At 48.0% G+C, this 18,629-nt stretch overlaps 1 protein-coding gene across 1 annotated transcript in view; it reads right to left on the reverse strand.

The window, feature by feature from the left end:
* Nucleotides 1-18,629, reverse strand: part of pik3c2a (phosphatidylinositol-4-phosphate 3-kinase, catalytic subunit type 2 alpha) — a 38,149-nt gene that overhangs the window by 17,733 nt on the left and 1,787 nt on the right. Inside the window, exons 2-11 of the mRNA XM_061244637.1 lie at nt 14,544-15,793; nt 8,809-8,909; nt 7,973-8,133; nt 4,135-4,255; nt 2,253-2,364; nt 1,650-1,729; nt 1,496-1,559; nt 1,199-1,345; nt 807-840; nt 463-679 (exon numbers count right to left, since the gene is read on the reverse strand). Of these exons, the coding sequence (XP_061100621.1) occupies nt 463-679; nt 807-840; nt 1,199-1,345; nt 1,496-1,559; nt 1,650-1,729; nt 2,253-2,364; nt 4,135-4,255; nt 7,973-8,133; nt 8,809-8,909; nt 14,544-15,707 (2,201 nt within the window). The 5' untranslated portion in view covers nt 15,708-15,793. The remainder of the gene's footprint in view (nt 1-462; nt 680-806; nt 841-1,198; nt 1,346-1,495; nt 1,560-1,649; nt 1,730-2,252; nt 2,365-4,134; nt 4,256-7,972; nt 8,134-8,808; nt 8,910-14,543; nt 15,794-18,629) is intronic.

Genomic DNA, 18,629 nt, shown 5'->3' on the forward strand with positions numbered 1-18,629 from the left:
TTGGAACCATGAAACTGAGTGCACGCACTGTAAAAGGGTCATGTGACTAACACTCCCTCACCCAGGGACTAAAAAGCAAAGATAAAGAAGAAAATCCAGCCAGACATGAGGCATGGCTCACAGTGCCCAGCCTCCTTTTAGAGAGGGAGCCCATGAGAAATGAGTGTCCAGAAAACCCCTGGGGTCTCCAGAGGACTCCCACGGTGTCCTCAGCAAAAAGGAATCAATATAGTCCTTTACTACATATTCATACTGTCACAAACAGACAAATAGAAAATGGCGGCCTGCTACGAACAAGATTCCAAACACACGTGTGCGAAAGAGCCACAGCACTGCAACCTTCAGGGCCCGTGAAAGGGGTCACCCTATTGTACTGAGACTTGGCCGTCCTTCTAAGGGGCTCCGGGATGAAGCTCGCTGCCGCGGCCCGGACAGGACTCCAGAAGGGGGCGCGGGCAGTACCTGCTGACCCAGGCGTTGGGGATGCCGTGCACGGCGAACAGGGTGAACTGCAGGTGGTCCGTGGTGCCCGACGCCTCCTTGCTGCTGCGGCCCTCCCGGGGCCGCCGCTCGGCCTGCTGGGATACGATGGGGCAGAAGGAGCGGAGGTAGAGCGTGGCCAGATCGTGTATCGCCGCAGTCAGCCCGGCCAGGCTCTCCTCCACAGGGCCGACACAGCCTGGGGGTCAGAGGTCAGGGGGAGGGCTGTCAGCCGACTTGGTGGGGATGCAGATTCAGGGTCAGACTGCTGCCCAACAATACACCCAAGGATCAGCTCCAGATAGAAAGACACTGCTGGTGCTTACCATTCGTAGAGCCACCTGAGGATTTTGCAGAACCCTGGAAGAGAGAAAGAATCGTTTCTGAGACATCACCTTCAACATTTCTAATGTCTAATTTAATACCACTAAATGTCCTTCTCTTTATATTAGCACACCAACTAGGGCTGTGCAACAACATATAAATATAGATGACTAATAAAGTCAAAAAAATGTTTATGTTTATGCATCGTGTTCACCATATTACGGATTTATGTAGGCAACCATCCTTAAAAAAATCTATTTAAACCACATTTTAAACCCGATTGAGTTTTTGAGCCAACATTGAGGATAGTTTAAATGAGGCAGTGCGCTGAGCCCATGTGAGGTGGAAAAGGAGGAAAGGATGTGTGAGAAAGGGCCCAGACAGGACGTCTCACCTCCGAGGCCTTGGTTCTGGGGAGGTTGACAGAGCGTTTGACCTTCTTCACTGCCTCCGTGATGGCCAGGGTCTCAACCTCATCCAGAACACAGCACATATTCTTCCCACTCTGGACCACCAGGTCCACTGTCTTATATTGAGTGTTCTGGGGAGAGGAGGTTAAAAAAAGAAAGGCAGAAAAGTTGGGTTTCGTCAAACTAAACTGTCTTCAAACTGCACTGTGCCAACTGTTGATGTTATCACTGAAGGAAGTGTGCGGGTTCCTCCAGTTAAAGGCAGAAACGGAAAGGTCTACCTCATTCTGCAGGCATGCGCTGACTTGATTGTGATAGCCATCCAGGTAATCGCTGAGGCTCTGTCTGAATAAGAGCAGAGAAACACACACATGAGCAGGGATCCCGATGCCTGCAGATGTGGTTGAGGTCTTCCATTAACCAGAGCACTCCTACCTGGAGATGGTCTCCTTAAAAGGTCTCTCTATGTGGCAGAGGTATTTCTCCAGATGGATAGGGGCAGAATCATCCTCCACCTGTGTATAAGACACACACACACAAAACACACCTGCTCTCACCTGTGTATAACATACACACACACACACACAAAACAAACCTGCTCTCACCTGTGTATAACACACACACACACACACACACAAAACACACCTGCTCTCACCCGTGTATAAGATACACACACAAAACAGACCTGCTCTCACCTGTGTATAACACACACACAAAACAGACCTGCTCTCACTGCAAAAACAAAAACGTAGCATGGCATTGGTCTGCAGTGACCATGTATGTCACGAGGAGAGAAGAATGAGGAAGTTGGATTTATGTAGGGCTGTGGCAGGGTTTTGGGCTGTAACAGGCGTGTATGAGCACGAGGAGGGGCATTCAGCATTGACAGACCTGGTGCGTGTGTGCGTGTGTGTGTGTGTGTGTGAGGTGGGGTTTATGTGGAGCAGTGACAGGCCTGGTGTGTGTGTGAGGTGCGGTATTCAGCTGTGACAGGCCTGGTGCATGTGTTTGTGTGTGTGTGTGTGTGTGGTGACTCACCGTGCGGGCGAGGTCTCTGCGGATGGTGTCCTGGGAGAGCAGTTGCAGTTTGATCTCCGCCTCCCATTTCCTGCAGTCCTGAACGTACTCATGGCTGCCGAGGCTGTGCTTACTGAGAGAACAGGGCAGTACAGTCACAACTGTGCTTACTGAGAGAACAGAGCAGCACAGTCACAGCTGTGCTTACTGAGAGAACAGAGCAGCACAGTCACAACTGTGCTTACTGAGAGAACAGAGCAGCACAGTCACAGCTGTGCTTACTGAGAGAACAAAGCAGCACAGTCACAACTGTGCTTACTGAGAGAACAGAGCAGCACAGTCACAACTGTGTTTACTGAGAGAACAAGCAGCACAGTCACAACTGTGCTTACTGAGAGAACAAAGCAGCACAGTCACAACTGTGCTTACTGAGAGAACAGAGCAGCACAGTCACAACTGTGCTTACTGAGAGAACAGAGCAGCACAGTCACAACTGTGCTTACTGAGAGAACAGAGCAGCACAGTCACAACTGTTTACTGAGAGAACAGAGCAGCACAGTCACAACTGTTTACTGAGAGAACAGAGCAGCACAGTCACAACTGTTTACTGAGAGAACAGAGCAGCACAGTCACAACTGTGTTTACTGAAGGAATAGAACAGCACAGTCACAACTGCGTTTACTGAGAGAACAGAGCAGCACAGTCACGGCTGTGTTTACAGAGAGAACAGGGGGACAGGAAACTCCAGTGACACAACGGGGGGTTCAGGTTGAGGACTGCATGTCCAAAGGACAGCAGGTTTGAACCCAGGGCATAATGCTGCATGTTCACAAGGAAGTATACGCACTGGTGAATCACCATATGTACACCACAAGCTGTGCACTCCGTTGTACACCAACAACATACGTGCTCAGTGCACACGTTAGTGTCCACGCAGAATAAGCCTCATTTCAGAAGGGGGTGAAAGGAAGGGAGGGAGGCACCGTGGCTAGGTGATTGGGGAGGTGCTGTAACCCAGTGGCCTTGTCCTTTAAACCCTCCTCCTAACATAAAGCGCCTCCTGTCTCCTTCCCTAACTCAGGCTGATTGTGAAAGTACACACCGGGAAGGAAAAACATCCTCATCAAGAAGTTCCGGCATTTCTGGTGCGCCTGCCAAATTCATCCAGGACAATGTAAGCGTGCACGCACATGAAAAATACCATGACCAAGCTCCCGTGACACAAAGTGAAACTGACTAATGATTTTACTCCCTTCACAAAGGAGTGGAATTACAGCACACCAGCGACATTTTCTACACACATGCAAGGGGGAGACAAGTCTCCAGCAGAAATAAAAAAATAAAATACAATAACTTGTTGAAGATGCTGTAGAATAAACCAGCCGAAGTCATTTTATTTCTTCCAGTATTGATTTTGCATGATAAAAAGCAAAAAGGCAACATTTTCCTTACACAACTTAAGAAAAATAGTTCCCACTGAGTGGAATGTTGGCATTGACCTTGTTTATAAACCACTTTCCTTTCTTCCTCTCTCTATTCTCCTGCTCTCTCTGTCTCTCCCTCTTTTCCTGCTCTCTCTGTGTCTCTCCCTCTCTCTCTCTTTTCCTGCTCTCTCTCTCTCTGTCTCTCCCTCTCTCTTTTCCTGCTCTCTCTCTGTCTCTCCCTCTTTTCCTGCTCTCTCTCTCTCCCTCTCTCTCTTTTCCTGCTCTCTCTCTCTCCCTCTCTCTTTTCCTGCTCTCTCTCTATGTCTCTCTCTCTTCTCCTGCTCTCCCTCTCTCTGTCCCAGCTCTCTCCCTCAGTCTCTCTCTGTTCCCCTTCAGAGAATGTGTGTGTGCATCCGTGTGTGTGTGTGTGTGTGTGTGTGTGTGTGAGGGCCAGGGGGAAGGGGGCTAAAGGGACTCACTTCTGCAGAGCTTCCTCTTGGCCACAGACTTTGAGGATGTAGCTGGAGATGTTGACCTGGTTCAGATCGTCATGAACCCAGCACAGGGCCTGCATGATCAACAGCTCCACCGGGGAACTCACTGTGTAAGAAAGAAAGAGAGAGAAAGATTGAGAAAGGGAAAGAGAACGAAAGAGAAACATGAGAACACAAAGAAAAAAGGAGAGAGAGAGAGAGAGAGAGAAAGCAAAAGAGAGTGAAAGAGAGCTTACTGACAGGGGCAGAGATAACAAACACTGACCAGTCGCTCATGCCTCATTCATGTGTCTACAGAGCACAGATCAAAGTTATGCCCTTCCCATTCGTGGCATGTGTACCAGGGAAGTGATTTCACCGGGGTGCTAGCTCAAACAGCAGATACCAAGTGCTGGGACACCAGAGCACACATGCACACTGCACTCTGCTGCGAGCTAGACGACTGCAGCAGTTAAAATTCAAGGGGCTGTTGTGGTTTTTGTGGCTTGTTTGAAGAGGTTCAGAGGCAATTTGGAGGACAGCCCAATGGCAGTAAACACCAAGCAAGATCTTCTGGTGCATATGTTCTGGAACTCTCCACCCATGTCCGTTAAACTGCACACATGGCGCTGGAATGTCAGGCTCTAATGAGTGAAACAGATCTGAGGGGGCCGACTGCCCCATCGCTCAGGGAGAGGGAGCAGCAGGCTGGGGCCTCCACCCACAGCCTCCACCAAACCCCTACTGAGCCTCCATCAAACCCCAACTGAGCCTCCATCAAACCCCAACTGAGCCTCCACCAAACCCCTACTGAGCCTCCACCAAACCCCAACTGAGCCTCCACCAAACCCCAACTGAGCCTCCACCAAACCCCAACTGAGCCTCCACCAAACCCCTACTGAGCCTCCACCAAACCCCAACTGAGCCTCCATCAAACCCCAACTGAGCCTCCACCAAACCCCTACTGAGCCTCCACCAAACCCCAACTGAGCCTCCACCAAACCCCAACTGAGCCTCCACCAAACCCCAACTGAGCCTCCACCAAACCCCTACTGAGCCTCCATCAAACCCCAACTGAGCCTCCACCAAACCCCTACTGAGCCTCCACCAAACCCCTACTGAGCCTCCATCAAACCCCTCTTGAGCCTCCACCAAACCCCTACTGAGCCTCCACCAAACCCCTACTGAGCCTCCACCAAACGCCTACAGAGCCTCCACCAAACGCCTACTGAGCCTCCACCAAACCCCTACTGAGCCTCCATCAAACCCCTACTGAGCCTCCACCCACAGCCTCCACCAAACCCCTACTGAGCCTCCATCAAACCCCTCTTGAGCCTCCACCAAACCCCTACTGAGCCTCCACCAAACGCCTACAGAGCCTCCACCAAACGCCTACTGAGCCTCCACCAAATGCCTACTGAGCCTCCACCAAACCCCTACAGAACATACAACAAACCCCTAAAAAGCACCACTAAACTCCCACTGAACCTCCAACAAACCCCTAACAAACCACCACCAAACGCCCAACAAACCACCACCAAACCCCTACAGAACATCCAACAAACCCGTAACAAACCAGCACTAAATCCATAAACAATCGCCACTAAACCCCTAACGAACTACCACTAAGCCCATAACAAACCACTACTAAACGCCTCACAAACCACCATTCAACCCCTACTGAACCGCCACCAATCCACTAACAAAGTCACCGAAACCCTACTGAACTGCCAGGAAATCCCTATTGAGCCAGAACAACCGCCAATCTCAACTGAACCAACACCAAACCAGCACTGAACCACCTCCCAACCCCTATTGAACCACCACTAAACCCACACTACACTGTCACCAAACCCTCACTCAATCTTAATATCAACTCAAAGTGAACCGCAAAGTGATAAAACAAAAACAAAAACAAGTAAACAGAAATAAATAAAATGGCAGCACAGCCAAGAGCAGGCAAGCACTAATCTCATGCTTATTCCCATTGGTCAGAGAGACAGGGCCTCATTAGCTTACACAGTGTGAGGTAATTGGATGTGCCAACTCTATTGCCTCACTGGTCGAAGTGCGTGACGGACATTCAGACAATTAAAGCCAGGTCATTCTCAGAGAACTGAAGGCAATTGTTCAGGGCAGATACACACTGCATCCCATCCCAGAATGCAGAACAGAGATGGTCACACAGGTGTAATGAATGATGAGAAAAGAACAGGTGGGCCTTATTAGCAGGTGGGCTCTGCGGAATGGCCAGGACTCGTGGTTGAAGAGCCGGTCTGTACAGAGGGGGTGCTGCCCTGCGTCAGGCAGACATCTGTACGGGGAAGCGGAGACGCTCGATGTGTAGCGTAGCTTAGCGCGGGCGCTCCTCTGTTCGGAAAGGCACACATTCTTTAAGGTCTGCGGCCCTCGCCTGAGAGATGAGGAGCGGCACGGCATAAAAACGCCTCACAGATGAATTACTCGCAACAAAGGGCCGGGCTGACTGGCTGCCAGCGCTGGCCAGCGCAGAGTCACACTGGAGGACCGGCCCTGTTCTGGGAGAGCCCTTCTGGGTCTCACCACACACACACACACACACACACACACTAAAGAAGGGCTGAACACACACACTTCACACCAACAGGCCAGCAAGGCAGAGGCCCAGCAGCTTCAGTAAATGTGGACTAGGAGCAGGAACATGGTCAGCTCCCCAAAAGAAAACAATAAAAAGAAATGAACCAGATATACTTCTCCCAACGCAACATCCCAATCCGCTAAGCAGCTAGCAAGCCATTTCCCCCAAACTCTTCACAACTCAAACGGGAAGTGGTCATGCATTAATTTTATTTTTCCTGCGTGTGAAACCCGGGCAGGGCTACTCTTAAGACACTGTTTCAGGGAGCGGATGGGCCCCTTGGTCGGGTGTTGAATCCGGACCAGGCCTGACGGGCCACTGGCAGCCCCACAGAGTGACAGCACTGGCTATCACACAACTGAGGGCTGAGATGGTCTCATCATGCCCCAGAGCCCCCCACGCTGGTCCGCTGAGGGTCTCATCATGCCCCAGAGACCCCCGCGCTCGTCCACTGAGGGTCTCATCATGCCCCAGAGACCCCCACGCTGGTCTGCTGAGGGTCTCATCATGCCCCAGAGACCCCCACGCTGGTCTGCTGAGGGTCTCATCATGCCCCAGAGACCCCCACGCTGGTCTGCTGAGGGTCTCATCATGCCCCAGAGACCCCCGCGCTGGTCTGCTGAGGGTCTCATCATGCCCCAGAGACCCCCACGCTGGTCTGCTGAGGGTCTCATCATGCCCCAGAGACCCCCACGCTGGTCTGCTGAGGGTCTCATCATGCCCCAGAGACCCCCACGCTGGTCTGCTGAGGGTCTCATCATGCCCCAGAGACCCCCGCGCTGGTCTGCTGAGGGTCTCATCATGCCCCAGAGACCCCCACGCTGGTCTGCTGAGGGTCTCATCATGCCCCAGAGACCCCCGCGCTGGTCCACTGCTGTGCATGGAGAGCCTTCCTCTGAGTCTTCACGCCCTGCGTGAGTCTGAGCGGGGCGTGATCAGAAGCCACAGCTTACTTGGTGAGACTGCGTGTTCTTGTCTGCACCGACCTGAATCGATAGCAGAGGCTGCAGCAATACTTCAACGATTAATACATCAGGGCAGTCCACTTTTGGAAGAAAAAAAGAGAAAAGGTATTGCAATTCTATCATTTAATGCACAGCGTAGGAGCCCATGACAGCAGCACTGCTCAGGCAGGGTGGAGAGCAGCTGGAGAAACTGGATGGAGGCGCGGAGGTGAACCAGGCGGTCAGGAACACGTTACCGCACGGAGCCGACGGCCCTGCTTACCGTCGCAGGTGAACGTGACGGGCTCCAGGGAGCCTGGGATCTCTATGGAAACCTTCACGCTGCTGCCACGGTCACCGTTCATGTCCCGCTGCGGGATGACCGGGCTCAGCACGTACCCGGGGTTGGTGACCACATCGTCATGAGGGAACTTGGACCTCAGGCTAAAAATGAACAAACGTGCACAAACACCCAACACAAATACATCATTTAAAATAAGTCTGATGAACAAAACATTTAAAAATACTACGACTACATTTACATGTACATTTTAGTCATTTGGCAGACGCTTTTCTGGGAAATCAGGAGGCTACTAATCCCTAATGACTGGGATTGATGCAAAGTTAATCACCCTGCCAAATACCCACCCACACAATTACCCTTGCAGCAAAGGACACACAGTTGCCACAGAATTGCGGTACCATTAAGAGGGCAGAGAGAAGCATTCATGAGCAGCTGTTGCTGATTGACTTTGTGCCTTATGAGTGGACCGTCGGCCAGCTGTGTGAATCTATTTAAAGGCCACAGACACACATACATGGTACACTGGCTGGACTCTCAGAAAAATCCTGGGGTACAGTTGTCACTTTGACATTCATTGAGTCATTGAACTTGCTCATAATCCTAATTCTAAAATGTGAACTCTGATCTGACCGTTTTTCTTAAGCAAGCTTTACACCTGAATTGACATTTTAAAGTTGGTTCTATGGAGGTTGCATTTCACTGAAACCGCTGGAAAAGCATAGGCCTATAACCCTTAGTTATGACAATTATGGAACAGATGGAGAATGGGATCCAGATAGTCATGGTTTTTGTTTCCATGCCGACGCAAAGCTTACGCTGCAATGTCCTCACAAAAGGCTACCACCTCCTCGTTCTGGGCTTCCATCTCTTGAAGGAAGCTGTACTTTGCTGACAATTTCCCATTTCCCTTTGTGTCCTGAAAAGGAGACAAACCGCATTTTAAGAAAAGGTATTGTGTTCACCATAGACGGAGTGGTTATGGGGTTATAAATCAACAAGAAAAAAAGCTCATTTTCTACTGACATCAGCACAGAGACCACATGATGTTCAGTAGCCAATCTGTTAATGCCTCCTGATAAGAGGAAATGAACCAGTGTTCCGAGAAAAAATGCACATTCATGCCAATCAGAAAATGTCTGAGTAGGTAATTTCAAAGAACACTGGCTATGACCACATACAACTGCACAGGGGCTGTCCCCCTCAATAATTACCATCCTGAACAGTACAAAACAGATGTAATCCCCAAAACAAGAATGAATAAATACTGTAATTGACATAAAAAGGGTGCGCATAGATTAAAACCCTGAGGACCAGTTTCACAGACACAAATGAAGCCAAATTCAATTTTGAAATGGATATTATCCATACAATTAGTCCAGGACTAAATTGAATCTGTATCTGTGAAGCCAGCCCTGAGTGTGGAGTGGGGAAGTATAATCTTGTGGCTATTCTAAACAAAACCGTTGAAAATAAACTAAACTAATTCCTGTGATAACATCAGCCAGACAGTCAAACAGCTACTGCTGTTAGACTGCATATTTGCAGATTTGCCAAGAGGGAGGTTTGGGTACTTAGGCCTACAGTACTTCTCTATAATGCCTGTCATCCCATATAAAAACCTTGTGCACAAGCACCATGCTTTTGGAGAAATACAGATCTGCCATGATAGATATGCTCTAGGTTAGATATCACAGACAATTTGCAATCTTCCAAAAAGCATTTAAAAATTCTGATCCCCAAGAGCACCTGCCTATCACACAGTTGAATTAATGTTCTGGGGAGAGAATTCAGATGAGCAATGTGCGTGGGCACAATTTTACAAAAACAAAGTGAAAGAAGTGAAATAATAAACCTATTAGGGGCCAGGTCAGAGTGAAGTAGTGTAATGACTTATGGCCAGAGATACGGTAAGACAGAGCGTTTTTATTACAGAACAGAAGTGGGGAGTTGGAGCTTGGGGAGGAGTGGGCAACCAGCGTCTATGGAGAGGTGGCTGGGGCAGGATGCAAACGTGAATCTATCTATGCAGCCATCTATTCCAGACCGTCTCCTTCCACAGGGCATTTCCATTTGTAGGTTCTCTCATTTTACAATTACCATAAAACACAAAAAGGCACAAAAAGCACATTAAGTACCTCTTTCATTCATTTGAATACAATCATAATTTAAAAAAATGAGAACCAATATACTATTTTTCAACAAACCCATTTGTTGAGGATTTAAATGAAGTTCATTGTTGTCTGAGTAGCAGCAGGACTTCCCGTTTCAGAATTTCTCATTCTGAAGTGGTTGAAGGACATGTACAGTATGCAACACCAGCAAACGTTGATGGAAAGATCAGCTGATAAAACAGGTCATATCACGTCGAGAGGCATCTGCCTTTTCTGTTGCACTGCAACCTAACCAAGGCTCGTCACCTTACCATCCACACCAAGGCTGCTGTGATCCTTCCAGTCACTTCAGACTGAACAAGGACAAATGGGAAGAGCTGTCGATTCAGAAGGCTTAACACCGGCTTTCATCTGTACACAGCTGCTGAACGTCTGCCCAGCAAGGCTGCTGAACCACGAACAACAGCCATCTGGATAGCCTATATTTAGATGAGCCTTAATTATACAATTAAACAGCTGCAAAATCTTTCATGGGGGGGCCCATATTTTTGGTTTTTTTACTCTTAACGAGGCAGCATTTGGTTATGCTTTTCAATTAATTTCACATTCATATATTACTGCCTCCCAATACCAAATATGAAATTAATCAGTGTTCTAGATTTATTTAATTTTTTTATTTTCCCCTTTCTCCCCCATTTTGGAAAATATTGTAACAGACATATGAGCGGCAACTACCACTACTGCAACCATATGAGCTGCAAGCACCATGTAACGGCACAGAGACGTTTGTGCTCTCAAGCAACTCCCCTGCTGCTGAACATCACAGCATTTTACCAGCCACACTGACAAGAACTACAGCAAGACCTTTCATGTACATCTCAACAGGGGGACCTGGGCTGCCCATCAACCAGTAGGGTCACTGCTGTAATCGTGCTCGGTAGAAACCCTCCAAGCCACGGCCGATGATATAACCAGTGGTGCTCTGCACGGGTGATGATATAGCCACTGGTGCTCTGCATGGCTGATGATATAACCAGTGGTGCTCTGCACGGGTGATGATATAGCCACTGGTGCTCTGCATGGCTGAGGACATAGGCTAGCCACTGGAGCTCTGCACGGGCGATGATATAGCCAGTGGTGCTCTACACGGGTGATGATATACCCAGTGGTGCCCTGCATGGCGTTGATATAGGCAGTGGTGCGCTACACTGTAATGGCACTTATGTATAGATATCGTTACTTGTATAGGTATTGTTGTTTTTATTGGCTGTTATATTGTTGTATGGCGGCACGGATGGTGCAGTGGGTAGCACTGCCGCCTCACAGCAAGGAGGTCCTGGGTACGAATCCCCGTCGGCCGGGGCCTCTCTGTGTGGAGTTTGCATTTACATTACATTACATTATTGGCATTTGGCAGACGCTCTTATCCAGAGCGACGTACAACAAAGTGCATACCCATAACCAGGGATAAGTTCGCTGAAAGACCCTAGAGGGAAGTACAATTTCAACTGCTACCTGTACAACAAAGATAAGGACAAGGGCCCTTTTATTTATTTATTTATTTTTTATTCTTTTTTTTATTTTTGAGAACAAAGAAACAAACATACAACAAAGAAACAAACAAACATGTTCTCCCCGTGTCTGCGTGGGTTTCCTCCGGGTACTCCGGTTTCCTCCCACAGTCCAAAGACATGCACGTTAGGCTGATTGGAGAGTCTAAATTGCCCGTAGGTATGAGTGTGTGAGTGAATGGTGTGTGTGCCCTGCGATAGACTGGCGACTTGTCCAGGGTGTATTCCTGCCTTTCGCCCAATGTATGCTGGGATAGGCTCCAGCCCCCCTGCGACCCTGATCAGGATAAGCGGGTTCAGATAATGGATGGATGGATGGATGGATATTGTTGTATTCCAGCTGCCAACAGTGGTATGCTAGTTTGAAAGTTGATTGTACTCTTCAAGGGTTCTGAATTTCTGTATGTTTACACTAGGACTCGGAACTGTACTGTCCTCTCAGGTCCTCTTGGCACTTGTTCTTGTGTTTGATTTGCACTTTGTTGTACGTCGCTCTGGATAAGACCGTCTGCTAAATGCCACGTAACGTACACGGGTGATGATATAGCCAGTGGTGCTGTGCACAGTCAATATCCAATAAGAGAGAGGCCCAGCTATGCATTAGAATAGAGCTAAACAGCAGCCCCACAACAGCTTCTCCTCCAGGCTTTTCTGCATGTCATATAAACTACCCATCACTGGGCTATTCTGTTAGCTTAGATCACTCTCTATTCTGATAAGTGATGGCCTCCTGGTCTGGGATGCAGATTTTGGACAATGGAAATCATCCAACATAGGTGACATGAACACTACTGCGGCACATAGCTGTTAAGGGGTAGGATAACCGGCTGATGTGTCTGGCTGCATTTGATTTGATCACTGGTGTAAGAGGACAGTATATGCAATGCTGCAATATACAGCAAGTGACCTCTTAATCCTCAAAGTAACATAAATAATGAATGGCGTATGTGCCCATCAGGAGAGATGAACAGATTAAACAATGTTCCTAGACTAACATGGTCTATTCAGCAGTGTTACGTGTAGGTAAACTATACCTACTCTATACGCACAAATGCCTGCATGAACGCACACAGAAATCCACCTAATGTGGTTCCATGGCAACACAGCCCAGCACAAGTTAAATACAGGCTGGGTGCTTCAAGCTACACAGCATGACATTCTCAATGCAGCATTCAATCTCAAATATCAAGTGAGTTGTGGAGTTCCTCATGTCTGGGAGGGTCCACATCTGTTCTACTCCTGGATAAGTCTGCACTGTACACTGCACGACTGATCAATATAAATATTGCTGACTATAATTTCACAATTGTGTTTTGTGTTTTAAATATGTATGAAAAACACCTCATACACTTTCTTAAAAGGAAGTATTTTAGTACCTAGTTTTTCTGATAATAGTGATTTGATAAGACACAAAAGAGAAGTCTTTTCAAAGAGCAGAACAATATAACAGGAAGCAAGCCTTCTGTAGAAAAACACCCTTATTCTCTGAGAGTTGGGAAACTTGTGACACAGAGGCAGAAATATGTAGCCCCAAATACTGAGATAACACCAAGCCCAGTGAAGAAGCATTATCAGGCACCTCTTACAATGGGACATAACATAACATAACATAACATAACATAACATAACATAACACATGATAACATAGGTAAGATAAGAATGGCCCTGGATTGCGGTAGTTGTTGTTCTGCTGTCTGTGTTGCACATTGTTCAGTAGAAGTTCACATGAACAGAGGGATGTCGTTGGGCTGCCTTTGTGTGTGCATGTGGCCCAGTGCCAGGTCCCTGGTACCATTTGTTTTCATGATACACCCCGCCCCCCCCGTCTGCCAGAGGAAGCAACAATCTATTTGAAGTGCATGATGAAATGGCCTGCTTGAGCATTTCTCAACCTTTATCCTGGAGGGCCTGGTTTAACTTCTTGCTTAGTGCTATTTGATTATTTAAACCATTTTTTTGAGTTTGAATTGGTGCCTGGTTTTAATGGAAAGAGAAACAGTGCACCAGGATCAGGGCTGATCAACCCCTGGGACAAAGCCTCCATGTACTGATACAAACCATGACCAGTCCTGATACAGAGCTAGATACTATCTAGTTTGTAGGTAAATGGTGAGTAATTGGTACCCTTGAGTGGAAGGAAATTTCAGGCATTGCTATGCAGTCCATTCAAACACTTTTCAAGAAATTTCAAGGTCCCACTCGCCCAAAATGTAGGAGCCATAGAAGTGCACAGCAGGCTATATTACAAGTGTTGCAGAACATTGGCTGAAGCTACGTATACAAAAACTCTGCCAACGTCTTAAAATACCAGAATAACCTTAATATCCATGAAAATGAATGCTGCCCAGTATAACCCCTTTCAACCTCAACCCATACAGAATTCTGACTGAGGCTCAGTGTGAGGGGGTATTAAATGAAATATGGACATGAAGCTTCTTAAGCAAATGCTTGAACAACAACAAAAATGCTTTAGACTACCTCTTCACATCTTCAAATTTCATTCTTGTTCTTAATTTAATTCCCAAATTTAAATACTTCAAGGATGTTCAAGGATGGTGGCTGACAGTTAAAAAAACAGTACACCAGCCATAAGAACAGGAATTATGGTACATAAGGGAAGAGTTTATGCGGTGCACCTGTAGGGATTCTTTATTTGGAGCCAGGAAGAGAACTAGTTCAGTGCTGGTAGCAATAGTTCACCCAGAGCCACTGAGTATAAGTCAGAGCATTGCCCACACGAAGGAACCTAAAACGGTCAACTCCAAAAAGATAGCAGAAAGTTGTACATGAAAGGGCAACATGAACCCAAACAAACACTAGCAGGGTCAAACGATGTGCGCAGAGAGACAGCATGAAGTGGAAGCGTACCTGACGGTTTTGGCTGAGCGGGGAGGACGCGGCTGGGATGTTCAGGGAGTGGCTCCTCGTCACAGCGGTCCCTGTCGACGCCCTACGCAGTTGGGTGTTGGCTGGGCGCTGGGTCCTCCCCTCAGCGGGGGGGCTGGCACCGGCGGCACCCTCACTCTCATCCAGCAGAACAGCATCCCACGGGTCCCCTGCTGACCCGGCTTTAGCCGTCACAGAGCCGTCCAAGGTGTCCTCACTCTCGGCCTTGCGCTTGCTGAGGGGGTCCAGGTCCAGCCACTCAAAACGGCTGATGCTGGGGGCCTCGGGGGCCGGGGGCTTGGGGGACAGGGATTTGACGCTGACCGACTCCAGGTCGGTGCTGGCAGACCTCCCGTTCTTCAGGTACTCTGACGTGCTGGCGATCTTGTCGAAGAGCTTGGCCATCTCTGGGTTCACGGCGGGGGGCGGCTGGAAGACCATGGGGGAGGAGGCCTGCATGGGTGGGAAGGCCATGTACGGAGACGGGGCAGGCAGGCCGAGGAAGAGACTGTCCGGAGCGCGGAACTGCGGCAGGCTGGCAGTGAGGCCGTTCTGGAAGGGGCACGGCGGCTTGGGGAAGGGTGCGGAGGGGAAGACTGGGGTCTGCTGGCGGGTCGGGGTGGGGGTTCGCAGAGCAGTGCTTGAAGGGGGCCAGGGCCCTCTGCCCCCGGGGAACGGGGAGGGGTTGAACACCTGGCCGCCAGGGTAGGAAGCACTCAGGTTGCACCCCAGCAGGGAGGAAGGTCTGGACACTTTGCTCTGCACCCCAAAGCTATCGTCCAGCAGGAGTTTCTCCAGCTCCTCATTGGTCAGCTTCTCCACGTCTATGCCCCGGAACTGGTCCTGCTCTGCCCTCTTCTTGGCCTCTGACTCGGGGAAGACAATGAGGTCTCTTTCGGGCCTGCTGGCAGAGGCCGCACCTCGGGGGGCACCAGACAGGGGCTTGGTAGTGGATGAGGATGAAGACCCGGATGATGAAGGTATGGATGCAGGAAGCGTGTGCCTCTTCTCCCTCTGCAGTTTGGCCAGAGCTTCAGTCTCCATGCGCAGGGCCTCCTCCCTCCCCACCGCCCCCTTCGGCCGCCCCGCCCCTGGAGAGGGCGACACATCCTGACTGAACCCATTCCCACTGGATATCTGGGCCATGGCGTCAACTAGCAGGGGCCATGTATTCAAGGGCAAGGGTCCAGTGTTGGTATCAGTAGGTTCCTGAGTGGAATCAGTCTGAACGTCTGCCAGAATAAGTAACAACAAAATAGATTAACTCAGAGCCAGTGCAATCCAGACTACTCAACAATGGTGGACAGAAATATGAACCTCCATGACAACATATTTTACTGTTCAAGTAGGTTAAAACTGATACAGTACAGATGAGAGCCCTGCTTGCATGGAGAAAGTAGGTCAACAAACCTATAGATTTAGAACTTGCCCTCTCTTTCAGTCAGTTCAATTTGGCCTCCCATTTATGCACGCCTACAGGTTTGGTCCAACAAGCATGTAAAGAATGCCTTTACATTTTTAATTTCATTCAGTAGAGATGGTAATCTAGCTCTTATTGGCTGTAATCAAGTAGCTATTGCACCTAAGAAAATGAGAGCAACAACATGGATAATTAAAACAAACTAAAACAATAAAAATAAACGTGACCAAAAACAAAGCACAGCAAACTGTGTGGGTAAATATTAGCCACATGCACTGCTAAAACATTAGCTATTATAACTTTAAAAGGAACAGCTATTTCCTTATGGAAGTTAACACTAAATTGCTTTCAGGTGCTAAAATGTACTGGGTGATGGGAGGGGGAGGAAGTTTAGTCTCATTGCAGTTATGGCGATAGGTTACTGAAATACTGATAGTACAGGGCACCATCCACACTTTGGATGAACACTTGGACCCCTGAAACAGGTTGTAGTCCCTGTACAAAACTTTTATCTGTATAAAGAGTGGTACAGAGACACTATCACAAAGATGCCAAACAAAGAAAACAGGGGAAATAGGACGGAAAATATGTTGTTATGTTGTTTCATAGGCTGTATTAGTTTTATTGCCTTTAGCGGTTATACGCTGGCACAGGGAAAAGATGCCCAATTTGAACCAAGCTGAAAACACATTTAGGCCGAGAAATGTTTCCACATAATGTGACAGCGGTCTCGTTCAACTACACACAGAATGAAAAGCGGCTGTCTGCGCGTGAGAGGGCTGCTGTGTTAAACCGGCATTTTGGTTGCTATGAAGGGAGCCGGGAGCCACGGGCTTAACAGCGCACAGCAGTAATTTCACTGCAGCTACCGCAGCTGCTCACAGGCGGGGAATTCTCATTGTGTGGACCAGTGTCGCAGCCAGGCTCTGGAGTTCACACTCAGCCGGCACACAGAAGGCGCCATCTACGCCTGGCGGCTGTGCCGGGGAGAGAAGGCGTATCACAGCACGAGGCCGGAGTTCCCGGAGGCGCCCAGTAAGGCCCCTTCCTTCCTCCGTAAAACTGGAGCGCCGGACCTCAGCCTTTCCGCCAGTCCGGGAAGAACTCAATGTTACTGAAGCAACCGGGACTCAAAAGCGGAGCTCATGCATGACTCGCGACACTTATGTTCCTGGTCTTATCAGCTGACCAAAGGCTAAAAAAACAACAAAAAAAACTAAAGCTAAAACGGAATCCAGCTGTGGCAACAGCAGTTCAATCGCTGTCACACATTTCCCAGCAGAAGAACAACTGTGACTTCTGTGCATCTGCTATGAATTTCGTCAACGTTTCATGTGCAAATAATGCATTCGATTTAACAGCGAGTAAAATTTGACGCACAAACGACTACAAAATAAAATTAGGACAAGCTTTTTTATGCATGAGCATGGAAGAGTAAAACAGAAACGTATCGTATTATGTGATACATTACTATTCTCTTCTTTCATACATACATTCTGCAGAGGTAATTCTCAACAAAGCGTGCCAGCTATGGAAACCTACCACCAACCCCAAAATAAACAACTACACTTTCTTAAACACAATTGGAAAAAAGAGCCAACTTTCCTATTTATTGTCATTGAATATTTCAGTACCAACCAGCATTCTATACTTGAACAGATATTTTTGGGAGCTATGAAGAACAGTGGCACCCACTTCAGCTTGGAACCATAGCACAAAGGGTCTTGACCCAAGTAGCTGCCATGTTTTGAAAGCCCTAAAAAGGAGTTTAATACCACAGCACTGCATGACAGAACTTCAGTAAAATGGAGGGCACAACAGCACAAGTCATTTAAACAAACAGAAACTTATTTAACGAGGGGCCCTGGATTTAAAGGAGCAAAAAATGAGCACTTGCTTAAATACATAGCCCACATACTACTACCTCCTCGTGAATGAATGAATCAGAGGAGAATTAACAGTATCGGGTCGTTGTGCTACTGCTTCAATAGTTCAGGAAACTGTGCCCCAACATATCTTTTATGCCTCTCTACCAACAATTTCTGCACACGTCAAAGAGATAAACAAGCTACTGACCAGCTGATCAAAGTACAAAAGTGTCTTGTCTGGAAGGTGCAAATGAATAACTAAATCCTTATTGTTAGGGTTTAAGGATTTACTTGCGTGCCATTTGCGCTTTCTAATGACATGCCTGATTGAAGAACCTTGTTGGCCAGGCTTCCTGCTACTTTGAAAAAATACCCAAATTAAAAAGGATAACCATACAAACTGTAGGCTAATACTTTGTAATTCACACAAAACAGTGTTTCAAAAGCAAGGAGCCCGTAATCAAGAGTATCCAGTTCGTTTTGGGAAGGACAGAAAAGGCCTTGTTTATAACCATAGTCTGCCCTCTGGGAATTATTATTTCCACAGGAACATCAGACACCTTTACAGATGTAAATAGACTGCACAAGAGGCCTTGTGTTCAGTAAAGGCCCCAAACACAAACAGCCAGACTGCTATATCAAGGTAAACATAGCATGTGATTCTCAATGATTTTCTTCCTTCACTGTACAACCATAGCACTGAATGACTGTTAAATTATCATAATCATAATTCATTTTCATAAAGCAGCCTGACAGAGGATACATAATCTCAGAAATAAT

The sequence above is a fragment of the Conger conger genome, chromosome 6 (genome assembly GCF_963514075.1).
Source record: "Conger conger chromosome 6, fConCon1.1, whole genome shotgun sequence".
NCBI classification, from domain to species: Eukaryota; Metazoa; Chordata; class Actinopteri; order Anguilliformes; family Congridae; genus Conger; species Conger conger.